The 19,623-nt window shown below is 38.0% G+C and overlaps 1 protein-coding gene across 1 annotated transcript in view; it reads left to right on the top strand.

Moving 5' to 3' along the window:
* Positions 1–19,623, top strand: part of LOC123866687 (cardioacceleratory peptide receptor) — a 117,712-nt gene that overhangs the window by 81,857 nt on the left and 16,232 nt on the right. Inside the window, exons 2-3 of the mRNA XM_045908366.1 lie at positions 9,876–9,981; positions 14,978–15,113. Coding sequence (XP_045764322.1) covers positions 9,880–9,981; positions 14,978–15,113 — 238 coding nt within the window. The 5' untranslated portion in view covers positions 9,876–9,879. The remainder of the gene's footprint in view (positions 1–9,875; positions 9,982–14,977; positions 15,114–19,623) is intronic.

Genomic DNA, 19,623 nt, shown 5'->3' on the forward strand with positions numbered 1-19,623 from the left:
GTAGCTGATGCGCTTAATATTGGACAACGAACTGTTAGACGGATAACTAAAAAAAAATATGGCGAGACTGGCACAGAAGAAAATAAACTTCACACACCAAAAAAGAGAAAACGAGCAAAACCAGTCGTAGGCATCGATAGCTTTGATGCCGATGCTATCCGAAGACATGTTTACGGCTACTATTTACAGAAGGAGTATCCAACAAGAAAAAAGTTGGTGCATTCACTGAAGGAAGCTGGATTATTCTTCGGTGGGGAAAGTTCTTTAACGAAGATTTTGAAGACCATTGGATTTCGATACAAAAAATGTAACAAACGCAAAATATTGATGGAAAGATTTGATATAGCGATGGCAAGGTATACTTTTTTACGGCAAGTGAAAGAAATCAAAAATTGGCAAAATGTTGTGTTCTTGGATGAAACATGGCTTAATGCTAACCATACTGTAGGCCGTTCTTGGAACAATGACACAGCAGCATCTACTTCCAAAGTTCCTGTAGGAAAAGGATCGCGACTTATAATTTGTCACGCCGGAACCATCAACGGGTTTGTCGAAGGTTCTCTCATGGCTTTTGCGTCAAAAACCACTGGAGACTATCATGAAGACATGAATGGAGAAAAGTTTACTGAATGGTTTACCTCAATGTTGTGTAGCCTCCCTGAACCATCTATTATAATTATGGACAACGCCCCATACCACTCGATGCAAATTGACAAGCCACCTGCCCAATCCCAAAAGAAAGCTGATATCGTCGCATGGCTTCGTAAAAATGGCGTAGATGCAAACATGAATATGTTAAAAGCGGAATTAGTACGTCTTTTAAAAGAAAACAAACCAACCAAGATCCGATACGTCATTGACGAAATAGCATTAGAACATGGGCACAGAGTTATACGGTTACCGCCTTACCATTGTGAGTATAATGCGATTGAGTTGGTGTGGGCTCAAATTAAGGGATATGCTGCAAGACACAATACAGAACCCCCATTTACCACAAAAAAAATGCTAAAATTATTAGAAGAAGCTTGTGAACATGTGACTAAAGGAGACTGGGAAAAGGTTGTGAATAGAACTGTTAAATTAATAAGGGAAGATTATGAAAGAGATGTGAAAATAGATAATATTATAGAAAACGAACATATAATTATTAATGTATGTGATGATAGCAGTGACGACAGTGAAAATAGTAGTATGGACGAATCTGATTAATTATGGCCTTTTGTGGCACCTTTTTTGGTATCTTTTGTATTCATATGTTTCTTGTGTGCATATAAAGTATGTATATTCATTTTCGTTCAAATATTCAGTTCGTTCAAATAAATTAAATAAACATATACATTTTTGTTTTATTAAACCTATTTAATCAGGTACAAAAACAAAACTTAATTGTTTTTTGTTCGAGAATAAATTGACATTCCACATCACTATTGTAATGTGTCAAACCGGCCATCATAGCGTGCCGCTAGTGTAAGTATTAGAAATCATGCATTATGACGTGATTTCTAATGATATTCCCAAGAAAATATAAAAATATTATATTTTATGCTTTGACGTAAGATTTTATACACCTTTGTTACACCTGAGTCAAAGCCACCATCATTCAAACTTCATAGTCGCTGATCGTTCCTATCTGTGTTGGGGACAATACGCAGATAAACTTTCACCTTTTATAAAGTAACGAAGGTCTGGCCCACACAGGCTCTCTTTCTATTATTACGATCATTTAAACGGCTCCAAGCAAGCTCTTACAATTCTATTTCCATACGCCGTCTGCTCCAGACGTAGTTTTTTTACAGCATGTATGCAGTTAAAGCGTGCAATTGTAGCGGAATCCGTGAGCAAGTTTTTATGGTCCGACATTTATGCTAATCTTTTAAAACATCTGAAAAATACACATTGTGTTCCAGAAATAGTGCAGTGCTTCTCTTGTGTTATAAAATGAGCCATTTATACGAAGTTAATCTTTATCTCTGTGATGCAGAAGCATTTAAGTGTGGATTACATTTCGTTAATCAGCTATGTCAACCTCTTTTGTGCGCGGTTATAACTATACTGTTGGAAGATTATTTTTTTCAATTACAAGTTAGCTCTTGAGTGCAATCTTACCTGGTGGTAAGTGATTACGCAGTCTAAGATGGAAGCGGGCTAACCTGGGATATGGCAGTTTTTTATTAAACCCACACTTGGTCAGTTTTGGGGTCGATTCCCAGGGGCAAATTATATTTTATAAATTCTGAAATACCTCTGATCTGATGTGGTGGGAGGCTTTGGCCTTGGCTACGTACCATCGTGCTGGCGTAGCGGAAAACGTGCCACCAAGCGAAATGGGTATTCCGGTACGAGCTGCGGAGATACTGATTATACCCTTGGCTGTGATTATACTGTCATACCCAGTGGGGGCACCTGGTACTTACCAAAGATTCATGAGTGCCATGAAGTTTCATATTTGAGAGGCTCATGTTCCCAACAAGCTGAGTGGCCCTATTTGAGACTTTGCGTTGTACTGTTGTTCAAAATATTTAATTTTACAATACTTACTATTAAGTTGCCTCAAGTAGAGGTTTTTCTTTCTTTCTCTCTCTCTTCCTTCCTACCTTTCTTTCTTTCTTTACAAGCTAGCCTACCTCCATACGACTGCAACATAATTTATACCAGAGGAGATCTCAGTGTATCGAATAAAACACCTAAATTGACATTATCGACTTGTTTGAATTGTAGAATTGAATAGGTACTAATAGAACTTGTCAAAAGCTTCCAATCATAATTATCTGTTCTGGCCAATTCATGTAAACGAAGGGTATACAGATTTCCCTTTAAATGGATTATCTATACAATAGATTAGGATGTCAAGATAGTTACGAGCCCGCAAGATCTCTTCTACAAACGAAATCAAGGTACGCTTCGCCTGAATAACAAAATCATAACGTTGAAGTTTGAACTTAATTTCATCAGCGATAGATTCGCAAATTGGTCGTACGCTAAACCAGCCCTTTGCATAACTTTGATAGTAGATAGTTAACTAAGATTGAAAGCCGAGTAATAAGGTCCTAAGCCAACAAAAGTCTAAAATTCTGAAAGTCATGTATCATAGAATAATTTTGTAAATGTTTCTATATTTCAACCTCGCTTTCTTCACAGAATGTGTATTTCCATTGCCGCTATAACAACAAATACCTACAAAAAAAATCAAAATTGCCGCCATGAAAATAAAAACAAATCGTTTATTTATTTATTATGGCTGTATTTCATGAACTGTAATTAGTAAACCGTAAACAAAACAGGTTCAAGAGATACCACCCGCTGACAGACAGACGGACGGTCAGTAGAGGCTTAGTATGTAATGAGATCCAGTTGGCACCCTTCAGATACGAATCCTAAATAACTCTGAATTTAATTATAGAATTGCAAAAGTTCTGAAAGTGTCCGTCTGTCAACGCTCTTACTCACATATTGCCATTATCAAAGAAATCCGAAGGATCAGGATCGTAGGGTGGCAAATGTTAGTTTTTGTCTCATGACCCATATTATTTCGCTTGCAATATCCCACAATTCGTATTAGAAACGGCTAAAGCCGTGGTCAGATAGATCGCGTAACGGCAGCGACGCGATACGCGACTGCTTCTAAAAATATTCTATAGTATGTCACACTATGAATCAGCGCTACTGTTGCTTCTATCCCGTCTGTATTTTTCAGTTTGCTTCTTCAGTGCAGATTCTGTGGAGCGTACAAACGCGCAAATAATTTCAAGTTATATATATCTTCAAACCTGTGTTCAATAGAGAAAATATGCCACCCGTGACGCCAATGGCTCAGTAGTGCGATGTGTTTTGTACTTGTAGAGTTTTTACTGTTAAAATTTCTAGGGGTTTAAGCAAAGTGAACAAGAGTGGGCAAACTCTCGGTTTGATCCTGTCTGTTTAATATTAGGCTAAGGGTGGCATGAAATCAAAGATACCTATTCGTTCAGAGCCTGTCTTCATTTGACGCCTGCCAGTGTATGAAGCTCGACGTTTTGTTACAAGTTTCATAACTGATGTAAACTGTAGTTGAAATCTCATTGTCTTTGTGGCGACAGCAATTAGCGCGCCTTGTTAGTAGCTCAACCGTTGCTGCCTATACGCGTTATATCCGACCAAGGCTTAACTGCTGTGAAAGATATGAAGAGATCGCAAGATGGATTGCAGCTATTTTTATCTCTGTTCTCTGATTGCTTAGAAGATTTATGATTCCTTAGAATAACACTATTTACGAAAATAGATAATATGTTTGTCCCAAGCGTTGATAGAAGATCGGTTTTATATTTTGACATGACTGCGGGATAAAATAAGTATTTTTTTATATAATTAAAATGCTGTGACTTACTGATACAGAACGTACAGCCTAAGAAAGTGGATCTAAAGACTTAAAAAATTGTTTTCTATAAAAAGAAAGGATTTGGAGAAATTCCAACGGAATAAAACGTACGTTTTCCAAATCCCGTGGGAACTCTTTGATTTTCTTGTTAAGTAAATCCACACGGATGACGTCGCGGACATCAGTTAGTTATACTAATTATATTTATACTCATAAATTACTAGCAAGAGTAGGATACTTTGTTTATTGTTTATTGCTGTATATATTATAGGCAAAGTTTATAACTAAAATTTGAATTTTCATAGCCCGCAGGAACAAAAACTTCCTGGTTGGAATATTATGGTACTTTAGCAAAAATCACAAATAACTTCTCCCATATTTCGTATGGAGAAGTCAGCCTCACGTTTTCTTTTCACGGCGTCAATTGATCCTATTTATTATTAAAATCCGAAAAATGTATTCTCTTTGCGCGAAATATATGGGAAAAGTTTTTACGATTTCTCAAATCCGAGTTGGGTCCCATATGGGGAAAAGGGTCGAATAACGTGACAAAAAGAAAATAATAATTGGACTTTTGAATTGCTGACTGCGATATTTTCTTTCAAAGTCAATGAATGGTAATATTACATGTTTTGAATAAGAAAATGATCGCAAAAGTACTTTGTACCACTACATAGCGACAAAAAAATTTATTGATTTATATTTTACAAGATGATGCCCGCAATGTTTGTACGTGTGGATTTAGGTTTTTGAAAATCCCATGACATTATTTACTATTGTCAAAATCGATTAAGGAGATGGTGAGAGCGGTTTATGGATTATGATATTATTCTGATTTATGCTGTGTGAAAGAATTTTTCGAGAATTTATTCACCTGTGCAAATATCTCTGTACTGCGAAAATATTTTGTGTAATCAATAAAAGAGTTTCTATTTCCATTTCAATAAAAAATAAACAAGAAAAAATATGTAAAATATAAGATACGATAGAAATAATATTTCAGTGGTAAATAATGTACGCCGACTAGCTTCCAACTTATTCCGTAATTTTGCTATCTTATTATCGTAATCATCTCTTAGTATTTATCTCGAAGAAAACAAATTAAACTTGACTATCCAATATTTTCGTCTCGAATTCAAAATTGAAAAAGTTCGTCCAAACATTTTAAGCTTAGCGATTTTAGTTAAAAGGACGTCGGTGGCGCTCGCTGTAATAATTTTCTCTAAGTACCCTCTTAACCTACTTTTCAATCACTTGTCAATAACTGACTCTTTACTTCTGTAGACAACTTCGATTATTATCTTAAAATACTTCTACATAATTTCCTGTCATTCTGTTTGTGATTGTTTTGTAATGGTTTTGTATACTTACATGTATTTTATTACAAAAAGTCGGGTATAGTTTTTATTTAATTAAACTTGTAAATAAATTGAGAATATTCTTCCAGGTTTTCGTTTTGTATAAAAATAGCTGAATCGATAGGAATTTCATTAAAACCTCACTCACAGCAACCCACACAATTATTGCTGCGAAGATTGCTTCAGATCTAGGTTTGGTTCATTTCCTCATTTTTTTAAAACCGTTTTAGGTTTATGCGTTTACTGACAATGATGAAACGATGAAACAAAATCGTGACCAGTGTAAATAAATTTTATAAATCGAATGCTACAAGATTGGGCAAAGTAGACAAGAATATTATGCAGGAAAGCGGGGCCATTATTGTAATCTAACCTAAACTTTTTATATATAAACTGGCTTATGCCCACGACTTCATCCGCGCGGATTACAAAAATTTCGGTCTCCTATTTAAGAGACGCGGTCTTAAAAATTTACATACAAATCTTTGAGCCCCTGTAATTTTAAAACTACATATTTTTAGAAAAATCTAAAACACCACAGACACAGATATTAGTTTCTAGAATATGTCTGCAAAATTTCATGGACTTTGGTTGCTTAATATTGAAATGAAATTGGAACTACGACTGTATGAAACGAGTGGAAACGAGTGACGGAGAGAGCCCTGTTAAGTCCCTTAGGGGTCGAATTTTTAAAAATTCTTAGCGGATGTCTACGTCATAATAGCTGTCTGCATACCAAATTTCAGCCCAATCCGTCCAGCAGTTTGAGCTGTATGTTGATAAATCAATCAGTCAGTCGAGTCGGTCAGTCAGATTTTCTTTTTATCTCTCCGTCACTCGTTTCATACAATCGTAGTTCCAATTTCATTTGAATATTAAGCAACCAAAGTCCATGAAATTTTGCAGACATATTCTAGAAACTGATATCTGTGTCTGTGGTGTTTTAGATTTTTCTAAAAATATGTAGTTTTAAAATTACAGGGGCTCAAAGATTTGTATGTAAATTTTTAAGACCGCGTAACTTTGAAACCGAATATTTTAACAGAAATCTGGAAAACCACAGACATAGATATTAGTTTCTAGAATATATCTGCAAAATTTCATGGACTTTGGTTGCTCAATATTCAAATGAAATTGGAACTACGTTTGTATGAAACGAGTGACGGAGACAGCCCTCTTAAGATAAGCAATCTAAGCGCAGCCCCCGTATGAATTTCATAAAATCCGACCTTGGTCCTTATCAACATTGTAAAGGGAGCCTCTGTGTAAAATTTCATTTTCCTAGGTCCTAGGGTTAAAGTATGCTGGGTGTTTATGACTCAGTTGGTAAGTAGGTCAGAACATTTTTTTAATATATCTAGCATGTGAATTTGCATAGAGGTGTGTAAAGGGCATTTTCAAAACATACGCCTAGAAATTTTTCCACAACAGTAATATTATCATAATATTCAAAGTACAAACAGCTACATAACAGATACTTAGAAAATATAAACTCTCTTGAGCAGTTTTTAATATATTTCACACCAAAGTTCCGGCCTCGTAAAAATTTATTTTACGATCTGACGAGAACTTTATATAAATCTTTCATTGTTTATACTAAAACACGAGTTTACGCATAAATTGTTTAGCCTTTGGTGTATTAAAATAAGCCGATTTTGTACATAGGCCTTTCAATGATTAATGACTTCGCTTTATACGATATCCTGAGATTAGGAAAATTTACTATTTTTATCTAGGACGGGGTAACCTAAGTGTAGATGTAGTATAAAATTGAAGTGCGTTAACCTGGAAGGTGGTAAAAAGCTTATTTAAATATAATCGTAAACCCGAATTGTTTTAACAAGATTTATTTTTCAGTAGTGCGCGCTGAAATCTGGCAAATATTAAAAGTAGGTAGGTAAGTAGGTAATTTGTGCCACGCACATGCAAGGAATGTAAAATTTTTACTAACCAACTTCAAAAAACCGGAGAAAATGATGAGATTTGGTCTGCATCCGTACGTAGTCGAAATTCCTCGAACACGTACGAAACGATTTGCTTCCTCTTTCCTAATTCGAACCGCTAGGATATGGAACGCCCTTCCGGCGTCAGTTTTCCCTTCCACCTATAATATGGGTACCTTCAAGTCAAGAGTGAATAGGCAACTTCTAGGCAAGCGCGCTCCATCTTAGGCTGCATCATCACTTGCTAGCAGGTCTGATTGCAGCCAAGCGCTAGTCTATATAATTAAAAAAAAAAAAAAACCAGTCGATGCATAATATTATGCAACTCTTGACTGACGCAATGAATATTTTTTAAATATAATTGAACTAGCTGGTCCACTGCAACTGCGCTGGGATTGAAATTCTGAAAATCCTCTCTTAGCTATACTAAGAGAGGATTTTCAGCATTTCGATAAAGAGTAGCCTATGTCACTCTCCAGTTCTTTAACTACGCCTACCCATGCAAAAATTCACGTCGATCCATTGCTCCGTTGCGACTTGATTGAAGAACAAACCATCAAACGAACACCCTTTTGCATTTATAATATGGGTGGTGATGGGTAGTGATTGAAATCGATAAGTTGGATTAACAAGTGTAAATTAAAAATTTATAACACCCCCGACAAGTGAAGGTTACAGTAACTAGAAAAGAGCTGATAACTTTCAAACGGCTGAACCGATTTTCTTGAATTATAGCTAAGAACACTCTCGATCAAGCCACCTTTCAAACAAAAAAAAAACTAAATTAAAATCGGTTCATTAGTTTAGGCGCTACGGTGCCACAGACAGATACACAGATACACAGACACACAGATACACACGTCAAACTTATAACACCCCTCTTTTTGGGTCGGGGGTTAAAAAAATAGACTCATTTGACAAGAAGTTAAGTACGCAATAGTTTTCTTTAAATAGGTTGGTAAATGAAAATCTAGTAAAAATAGGTACTAGCCTAGGTCAAAATTTGTTACTTTCATCCTCAAACATTAACGTGGGCTGTAAAGATGTTGTTTTGTAATAGAATACCTTTCTATGAATGTTCATTTTTTTTATTACAATATTTTTATAGCGTGCAATAAAAACGTAGGATATTATGATGCAACATTACTTTACTTCAAGAATCATATTTTTATCTATGTTGCAATAAAAGTATTATTTATAGTATTTAATACATTAAATACAGAGTGAATAAACAAACACACTTGTGTATGTTTTGTTTGATGTAAAAGAGGTTAAAATAACTTATAAAATAAAAATTGAAAATTGAAACTTCAATATATTTTTATTAAATTAAATACTTAATATAACATAATATAATATTATATACTAGTACTTTTGAATCGTCAAATGCATCTACCACTTGTGCGGAATGCCTTTTCGACCGAGAAGAACTAGCAAGAAACTCGGCGGTTGCTCTTTTCAAAGATTTGATATACAATATTATGCCATATTATATTGTAATTGAAGTCCCGCTGCACATTGCTGAAGCGAGCTACAGGTCAAATCCACGCTCTTTAATGATTTAATAATCTTCGATTGTATAATATGTTTTCATCAGGAACATAATTTTAAAAGATTTTGAGACAAAAATATCATGGCAAAGTGTCACCGACGTCCTCTGTGCAGGGCCTGCATAGTGGTAGATGAATCACCGACGCACATCGGGAGAACTATCTGAGATCCCAAGCCTCGCTCCGTTAAGCCCTTGGCAACCTGGGCGGTCTACTTGGCTAGTGGAGCGAGCTTGGATGGCTGGAGTGGAGTGGTTGGACGACTTCAGTGGGGAGGCACTGCACGCATAAAAGACGGAATCGTTCAAGCACTGAAACCTATCCAGAAAGACGAAAGATCATGCCTGAAATTATTTCAATCGTCAAATAACTTTCATCTGATCCGTGTGGAAATGAAGGGTAACATTACAAAAACTCACGGCTGCGCCGTTGCAGTAATCTTAACACTTGCTTTGAGGTGGTTGCAAGAAATTGCATTGAGATACCTCTAGAGTTTTTTGGAACATAAGGGCGGTAACAGACTTTCACGTTAAACATACAGACCCCTTTTTTTCGACATGGTATGATTTCCTAGAAATTTTGTTACACAACCTTACCTTAAAACAATCATGTTTAATGAACATTATATTCTAACATCATTTTTAAAATAAATTATTTTTTCTTTTCACAGAACCATGGATCCCGACATCACGCTGGAAGAGCTGGCAGAAGCCACGACAACGTCACCTTTTTTGACAAACGGAACGCAAAACATCAATGTTTACTACTTTTATGACGTAAGTTCAAACATTTAGGTATTTATTGACGAGTACTATAACTTAGAACTTGTATTGAAGGATTCTCGAAGCGAAGCGAAGGAGAGAAGGAGACGTTGTGCCATAATGATGTGTCAACCAGAAGTAGATTTTTAGCATTGAGACAATGAGTAAGAACGGAGAAACATATTACTTGGGCTGATAAACGTTTTAGCATTAAAAATAATATTAGGACTTCCGAAATAGTGCTATCAACAAGTTGATATTGGAGAACCTACCCGAGACATGAGATTAATTATAATGTACAGGGCCTCTAACATTCAGTCATCCATACAGATACCGCCTTGGGGAACATTGCAATGCAATCAATTATATTGAGTAGATAGGTATCGATCTACCTTACCTACATTACAATATCTCAACTAGGACATAGTTCGCCCTCATGCATTTAACATTCTGGGAAACTTTGGTTTACTGTACGTATCTAACGTAGTTCCAACTCTAGTGAGCAAAGTCAAATAGAAACTTTCTATATGTCTCTCTGTCAAGCTGTGATAGCCTAGTGGTTAGGACGCCCACCTCCTAATCGGAGGTCGGGGGTTCGATCTTTGGCATGCACCTCTAAATTTTGGAATTAAAGAAAAAACTATTTTGATCAGAAGTGTGAGTACCTACCTATGCCGTTTTGTTCGCTAGGGCCTTAATTTCATATCCTGTCCAGGATCAGTCTTTTATCCTCCTAACCGCTATTATCTTACCATCAGTTGTTTATTGTATGATTTGTCATGGAAAAAATCGCAGGAAACTAGTTTTTCTTATAGCTTGATAGGCTTGCGCTTGACGACAATCGTGCTTAAAAAGCAATGATGAGCTCTAGCGCGCTTGCCTAGAAGATACCTATTCACGCTTCACTAAATCATCTGCCTACACGTTTACTAGGCTCCATAATATCACCTGAAAGGTTTCAATCTCATAATGGACGTGTTTGTGGTAATGACGGACGTACGATAGCTTATCGCAAGCCCACTCACAACCGAAAGCAGGCTTTTAGTACTGTACTATACTGCTGTATAGTGAAGAGATAAGGATTATTTTAATTAGTGAAATGTAAAAGCTTACATTCCGTGACTTCGCGCTTTTTCGATAATTGATTAGAGGTATATGATTGATTATGATCCAGATTTGAAACACCGGTTATAAAGTAGGTACCTACCTAATAAATGTCTTGTTTCTTAACCAACTTTTAAAAGTGAAATTCCCAATCCTATTGTACACGACAGGTCGAGATGGCAATTGGGGTGTGAGGCGGGGGGACGCCCTGCCCACCCGCACTTCACGGCTTACGAACGCGGACTCATAGTATGTTTCCTCCTTTATATGCGCTAACTCGATAAAGAAGTTAACAAAGCGATGTAGATGCCACAAAATGAAACACATTATTGCCAACAGTTGTGGCAACGCTAAGCCGTTAATTCTGTACTGACACAGAATCTTACAAAGGACGATGTTTAAAACAATCATCGCGAGCGTAAAATTAAAACCGTAACAACCAATGATATTATTTTGTAAAAAAGAACTAGATAGGTAGGTACACCCACATAATATTATGTAGTCAGGACTACTTGGGTCGCATACAAGATCTATTTTCGTTCATTTTGTATTTTATGTTTTACTCATTACCAAGCATGAATTAGGTATATATCCTACGCTATGTAAAAGACTTTCGCTTATGATAGCCGACGTCCGCCTTAACCACTAGGATATCACGGTCGGGGGTTCGATCCTGGGTAGGTACTTACGAGTATAAGTTACTTTGACAGTGAAGGAAAAATCGTTAGGAAACCTGCATGCCGGAGAGTTCTTTATAATGACATGCAAAGACGTGTGAGGTCTGCCAATCCGCACTTGGCCAACTTTGTAGACTATGGTCATACCTTTCTCGTTCTGAGAGAAAATCCGTGCTCAGTAGTGGGCCGGTGATGGGTTGATCGTGACGTTGATGATGAAGAGATGTTACCCTCGGTAACATCTCTTCATCATCAACGTCGTCTCAGCTATACGGCCGCACGTGTCTTGAACGCGATTTTAAACCACAACAGTAGCGATACAAAATCGTGGGCAAAGGTACACGGACCAGCAACGCATCGCTAAATTTTTACTACTGTACTGTTTCCACTCCATTCCATTCCATCAGCCTGTATGCGTCCACTGCTGGATATAGGGCATTCCAAGAGCGCGCTGCCAACACGGCCCTCCACCTTCCTCACCCACCCGCCACCTTCTTCAGGTCATCGATCCAGCATGCTGGAGGTCGTCCCACACTGCGCTTACCGGTATGCAGTAACTGTACTGTAGGTATCACAGCAAAAAGTCGCGGTGAGCGATCTCTTTAATATGAACATAACATGTCTATGGCATAGTATCATTGGCAACAACAATAAGATCAAGAACACAGTCATTTGCAGCAACCCACCCCACGCGACGCAACGCGATAATGTCGCCGCGTCCTAGTATTTTTAGCGGTTTTAAGTAGAGATGGACCATTTCACAGATAGCATGTGTAAATTCATGGTCTTTCAAAATGTAACACCTGCTACCTTACTTAAGTAGCCAGTGAAAAATCATGAAGCAAAATTTTACAAAGTTTCCTTATTGTTTAACCGCGCGCAGACCGTTGACCCAAGCTAAAGAGCGCGCGAACGAGAAAACTCGTATCGCTGCATTTTAAAAAGAGAAAAACATACTTATATATTATGTACTCGTAGTTTAATCATTTGCTACGTTACAAGAATAGAAAATTTTGGCACTTACTTTATTAGTGCGAAAATTCACTTTCCATGAAAACCTGTGAAAAAAACCTGTGAAATATCAGCGCTGTTGATCTTGATAATAATTCCTAGTTAAATTAAAATATCACTTTACGTGAATAATCGCCTGTGAAATCACTGTGAAGAAAAATGTTAATTTCACCAAATAAAAATTTTAATCATTTTCATTTGGTGAAATTTCCCCAGATTAAATTAATTAAAATGAAAATGTTAATCATTTTTATTTGTTTCATTATTATTTTAAATTAGCAATAAATAAATAAATGAATTTTATTTCAGGCAATAAAATTACAAATCATAAGAAAAAAAATGTAGTAGAACAGAAGGTAAATTAAATTTTTGCAATAAAAATAAAAGTTAAAAAAAATGTTTAAGATGAATGGAAAATAAAAAATACATTTATAAATGCAACTAACAATTTTAAAAACTAATCTGAAAACTGATGCAGGTTGGACCAATGTTTTGTAAAAGGTTTACGTCTTGATCCACGACAACATCACACAAGATAGAGTTAATACAGTGTCTGTCTTTCCCAAAAGAAAGCCGTCCTCGCTCTGAGTACCTATTATGTCATATATAAGTACATCACTAATTTTTAGATTCTGTTTGCTCAGTGAGGCCTCATTCGCACGAGAGCTTTTTTAACGTCCGTTAAAAAAGCGTTCAAATAGAACAAATGCATTCCCAAGTATCTGTTCACACGTCAACGCTTTTTTAACGCGCACTTTGTATTTTCAGCGCAACGCCGGGTTTTAACGCAACGCTTTTTTAACGCTCGTGCGAATTAGGGCTTACTGGCTCATATATTTTGTCATTTATCAAGTCGATTCGCACAGTTTTCGATTTGGGCCGGCGAAGCGTGAGGGACTATCAATACGGTTCAATTTATGCGACCGCATACATTGCGAATGCGTAGCGAATCGTTATTTGCGTAACTTAGCTAATTTATCTTCTTCGAAGCGAAATTTGGCGGTCTTCAAAATAAAATTATGAAAGATTCTCTACCTAAGCCGCCTCTTTTAACTTTGGTCATCTAAGCCTTGTCCGCCCCTTTATATCGTCCAACCTTTTGCGTCTTTGGCGACCTGGGACTCTTTTGTCTTCAATAAGATTATGGACAAGGAATTTACGTAAATTTCTTTGAAAAGAAATGTGGATGACCTCATGAACACGAATTTGCAGCAAGACTGAGCAATTAATGAAAAATGAAAAATTATTCAAGAAAATTTTATAAATTGAAAAGCAAAATCAACTATTCTCAGCTTGTTACAAGAACTTACTTACTTACTAGGTACTTGAACTTTATGATTTATTCCAATTCATAAATATTGAACTAATACCTAAAATAACAATCAAAGTTTTGACATTGATTTACAAGTGTAAATTAAAAATTTATAACACCCCCGACGATCCAAAGTATTTGAGTTTTCCAAAACATCATTTTCAAATAAATAATTATGTATTTAGGCAACGTCCATCTTGACAGCTTGACATTTGTCAATTGACATAATATTAAGAACCTAACGGTTATCTAAGCTTCTTTTCTACAAGAAAACTAGAAAAGAGCTGATAACTCTTAAACGGCTGAACCAATTTTTTTGGATTATAGCTAAGAACACTCTCGATCAAGCCACCTTTCAAACAAAAAAAACTAAATTAAAATCGGTTCATTCGTTTAGGCGCTACGATGCCACAGACAGATACACAGATACACAGATACACAGATACACAGATACACAGATACACAGACACACAGATACACAGATACACACGTCAAACTTATAACACCCCTCTTTTTGGGTCGGGGGTTAAAAAGCACAACGACTTTATTTTAGTAATGGACGAAGAGCCAGCGAGGGCCAAACCTTCGTTATTTTATAAAGCTGAAAGTTTCTCTTACGTATTGTCCCCAACAAAAGGAAGGCCGATCAGCGACTATGTCTTTTGGATCATAGTGGATTTGGGAGATAACAGTTGAAAAAAGTGTGAAAATCTTACGTCAAAAAATAAAGTGTATTTTTTTTATATTTTCCTCGGAATAGCTCTAAAAATCACGTCATGCATCGTAGCAATCCCCTGCCAGACACCCTTAAATTTTTAAACCTCTTACTTTTAAGACCACAACACTCCTCACTCACCACTACCATTAACGTTGTCATGGAATATTAATTTTTTTTTCTTATTTTCAGTCGATCCAGTTCACAGTTATGTGGGTGCTATTCATTCTGATCGTGGTCCTCAACGCGTCAGTGATCGCCGCTCTACTCTGCACCAATGCGAGAAAGAGTCGGATGAACTTCTTCATCATGCATTTGGCGATAGCAGGTGAGAATATCTTAACGCTTGACTGCTATAATTATAATATGTAAATTGATATAATTTATTATGTATTTAAAAGGGAAAAGCTTTGCAAAATTTTAACTTTCTTGGCCTAGGGTTTGAAAAGTTATGAGTGTAGTACATATTATTATGTACGTACCTAAGTAGTTGTATAAAACGCGTAGGGTTTACACGCAAATCATAGGTACACGGGTAAAATAGCCGCAATTTGTATCGATTGAAGACCTGACTTAACATGGTATCGCACCTTGTTCCACTCGTCATCGCTGCGTCAGCGTTGAAATCGAAGCTTTGCGTTTGCAGCATTGCGGTTGCCTTTCAAATCCCATAATAACAACGTAATTATAGTCTGTAGGAGCTAATCTGCACGTCTTAGCCAGCGCGGCGATCTATGAGACGTTCTCAGTAGTAGGCTGGCGATGGGTTGAGACGATGATAATGAATGTAGTAGGTTCATAAAGTGAATGAAATTTACTGCTTGTTTTAAATATCCATAAATCCCCTTTAAAATGGACGAATAAACGCGAACAAAAAAGTTGAGGCCATTTATCACGATACCCCTCAACGGTCAAATATTACCGGACATGAAAATGACACCCGATAACTTACCCTTTGTCATCTCATTCAATGGTGGAACAGGCCTGACCCTTCCGGTGGCCTTGCTCATTAATTATACGCACAATCACTTTATAACTAAAGTTGATCGCACAGTGGCGCAAGAGCCGCAGAGATCTTGACGACTTCGCGTAGTAGGAGTGAGCGCTGTGGTTTTATAAGCGGGAGATCACCAAGTGAGATCACATTCGAAGGTTAACTTGTGATGCAAAAAAGTGATGCTTAAGGGTCAGCGCAAGTAGATGGAGTGGAGTAAAATCTTTTTGTTGACTATCAAAATTCAACTTTATGTACTTTTACATTCCGTTGAAATTCGTATATATTCAAAACACAGAGGACGAGCGCGGCTCTTGTGGCTCTTACTGGCCGTTTGTAATATGCGATCACCTTAACTGGTTAATGACATAACACCCACGTAGCAGAAAGTTTGCAATGTGTTTATACAACTCATTACAGAGTGTTTTCATCACATTGTAGGCTTTCTCATTTTCAGTATTAAAAATGCATAGCATTTGCTCTTGCGGCTCTTACTTCCCACTTTGTAATATGCGATGACTTTCACCGGGTAATGACATAACACCTACGTAGTAGAAAGTTTGTAATGTGTTCTATACAACTAATTACAGAGGATTTCATCACATTGCAGGCTCTGCTCGAAATAGGTCCCTTGTAGGGTCTTCCACACGCCCAATCTTACGCCACCTGAATCCAGTGGCTTCATGCGACTCGGTTGGTATTATCTACCCCACCCAGTCCCACTAGGTGGCTAGTGGGACTGGGTCTGTTAACGCTGCGCGCTCCATTACAAGGTCACCATTCCAGCACCTTGGGACCCCAAAGTCTGCGTTACGTTAGCAATGTTAGGGGAAATCTGTTTTCAGGGTGTTAAAATTTTCAAAAGAAAAATAAAACCGACTTCAAAAACGACAAACACTAAAAAGTAAAAAATAACTTTTGTTTAGCTACACGTGTAATGCACCTAGGTATGAAGTCGAGCGAGCATATTAAAACAAAATTAGAAATCCAAGAGTGAAGCTCGCCCGACTTCATACCTAGGTGCATTACACGTGTAGCTAAACAAAAGTTATTTTTTACTTTTTAGTGTTTGTCGTTTTTGAAGTCGGTTTTATTTTTCTTTTGAAAATTTTTTATTTCACAATTTTTAGTGGCCCCACTGTACTATAATATGCTGTGCCCAGTTAAAACGCTACTGTTTACTAAGCTATTACACTGATCGCGAGCAATTTGCTCCTATCCATTGAGGAGTTCTGTTCTCCATCTCCGAAGATATTCATCAGATCTTCACCAAATTTATATGGGACCACCTGCACAGTATACCCTTTCAAACAAAAAAAAAATTTTCCAAATCGGTCCAGGGGTCTTTGAGTAATCGGGGAACATACATAAAAAATAAAAAAAAAAAAAAAAAAAAAAAAAAGATCCCGACGAATTGAGAACCTCCTCCTTTTTTGGAAGTCGGTTAAAAATAATGTTTCTCTGAAAACTTGATAATATTAGGTCTAAAATACTTTGTCTGGTAAATTTTTCTTATAAACTTTTTTACCGACCATTTAGATAAAAGAACAACGTAATTGTTTGCCCTTTTATACAAACATTCAACAGTGAAATCCTGTAATATCCCTGCGGGACGCGTGGCGGGACTGTTTGAGCTAAAACCACGCTAATATTTTAGTCAAGAGAACGCTCTAATTAACGAGATAAAGTCATCATTTATATTGTGTAGCTACTGGCTTTTTGTCAAGTAATCTTTATGTTTTTAAGGAAAATTACCATACCATACCATGCCATACCATAGTACCCATATCTATGATAGTACCTAACCTTATTTAATTAGTGAAAGCCTAGGGGTTAAGATGTCGGCTTCGTATTCGGTACATCTGGGATCCGATCCCAGGAAAACATCTCTAAAACTTTTAATTATAATATTTTCTTCACCATCTATATTTTTATATCTTTGTACTCCTACCTTCTGCAATACAGGTATTTCCTAGTGCAGAAGGTAGGAATCTCAATCTTGATATGTAACCCATGTATAAGTATCAAATAAAATTATTATTATGTATATAACTCACTCTCACGCCCGGTTACAAAATAGATATATATAAAAGCCAAAGGGAATATAATATACTTACATACATAAAAATAAATAAACCTACATACACATTTACATAAATACATATTTGTACCGGGCGGAGGATTGCACCCCGGCAGGGGAGACCAAACGGCCGGGGGTCAGGGCGACAGGTTGAGAAAGCGGCGGACTATCCTAGCCGAGTCTAGCAAGACCGCTTTTTGCATCCTGGCTGCGAGCGAACTGCCACGGAACCCCAGTCGCCTCAGATGGTGAGCGAGGCTGACTGGGATCAACCCGTTTGCAGATATGACGATTGGGATGATTTCGATGGACTCCACATGCCACATGTCGGAAACCTCGTGAGCCAGATCAAGATACTTGCGTTTTTTCTCCGTCTCAGCTCTCACGAGGTTCTCGTCATATGGAATGGTGATGTCCACCAAAAACACCCTCGACTGTGCCCGGTCCACCACCACGATGTCAGGCTTATTCGCTAGAATAGTCCTGTCCGTGATGATGGACCGGTCCCAATAGAGCCGGACTCCGTCGCGCTCGAGTACCGGCACCGGTGTGTACCTGTAATACGGCAACCTCTCATCCAGGAGACCGTACTTCAGAGCAAGCTCTTGGTGAAGGATTTTGGCTGCTTGGTTGTGTCTGTGCAGATACTCAGTGTTGGCAAGCGCCGAACATCCCGAAAGCACATGTCTGAGTGACTCGCCGGGATGGCGACAAGCTCGACAGATGTCGTGAGTGCCATCCTTCAGAATGCACTTTCGGTAGTTCCGCGTCTTAACCACCTGATCTTGTATCGCACAGACAAACCCTTCGGTTTCCCCGAAGAGGTCACCAAAGCGCAGCCATTGCACGGACGCTTTTTTATCTACGTGTGGCTCATTAAGAGCTTTAAAAAAGCGTCCGTGCAACTCCTTCTCCTTCCATACGGTCTCCCGGTCAGAGGTGCTAAGTACCACCGGTTTCTGCCACTCGGTTTTGGCTAAGGATAGTGGAGTGAGTCCTTTATCACATTCTATGACCTCTCTATGCATGGGGGACCCCCTCATCGTCTCAAAGTAGGTTCTGAGATTGGATATCTCCCGGTTATGCATGGTCTTGACGCTTAATACGCCTCGACCTCCACACTTCCGGGGGATATACAATCTCATCACAGACGATTTTGGATGGTGCATGCGATAGAGAGTCATAGTCGTGCGGACTTTTCTGTCCAGGGCGTCAAGTTCGGTCTGAGTCCAACTGAGCACGCCAAAGGTGTACATGAGGACGGGCATAACCCAGCCGTTATAAGCTCGGACCTTATTGGCGCCTGACAAATAACTTTTACAGATTTTTGTCAGACGGCCAAAAAAGGCCTCGCAAACAGACTGTTTCATGTCCGCCTCTTTTACACCTAGGGATTGTGACATGCCCAGATACCGGTATGACTCAGCCTCAGAGAGGGTCTTAATGTTGGATGGCTCGAGACTAATCTCGGCCGAATGAGTAACCTGTCCCCTCTCCACATGTATGACCGCACACTTGTCCAGTCCAAGCTCCATTCTGATGGAATTGCTGAACTCAGTGGTGATGTTCAGCAGCTCCCTCAGGCGGGTGGCATTGGGTGCCAGCAGTTTGAGGTCATCCATGTACAGAAGGTGAGGTACTTTTGTCCCTCCTCTCCGAAACTGAAAGCCTGTCCCCGAGCCCTCCAGCAGGGTGCTAAGTGGGTTCAGAGACAGGCAAAACCATAGCGGGCTCAGACAATCACCCTGGAAGATACCCCGTCCT

The sequence above is a fragment of the Maniola jurtina genome, chromosome 7 (assembly GCF_905333055.1).
Source record: "Maniola jurtina chromosome 7, ilManJurt1.1, whole genome shotgun sequence".
Taxonomy (NCBI): Eukaryota; Metazoa; Arthropoda; class Insecta; order Lepidoptera; family Nymphalidae; genus Maniola; species Maniola jurtina.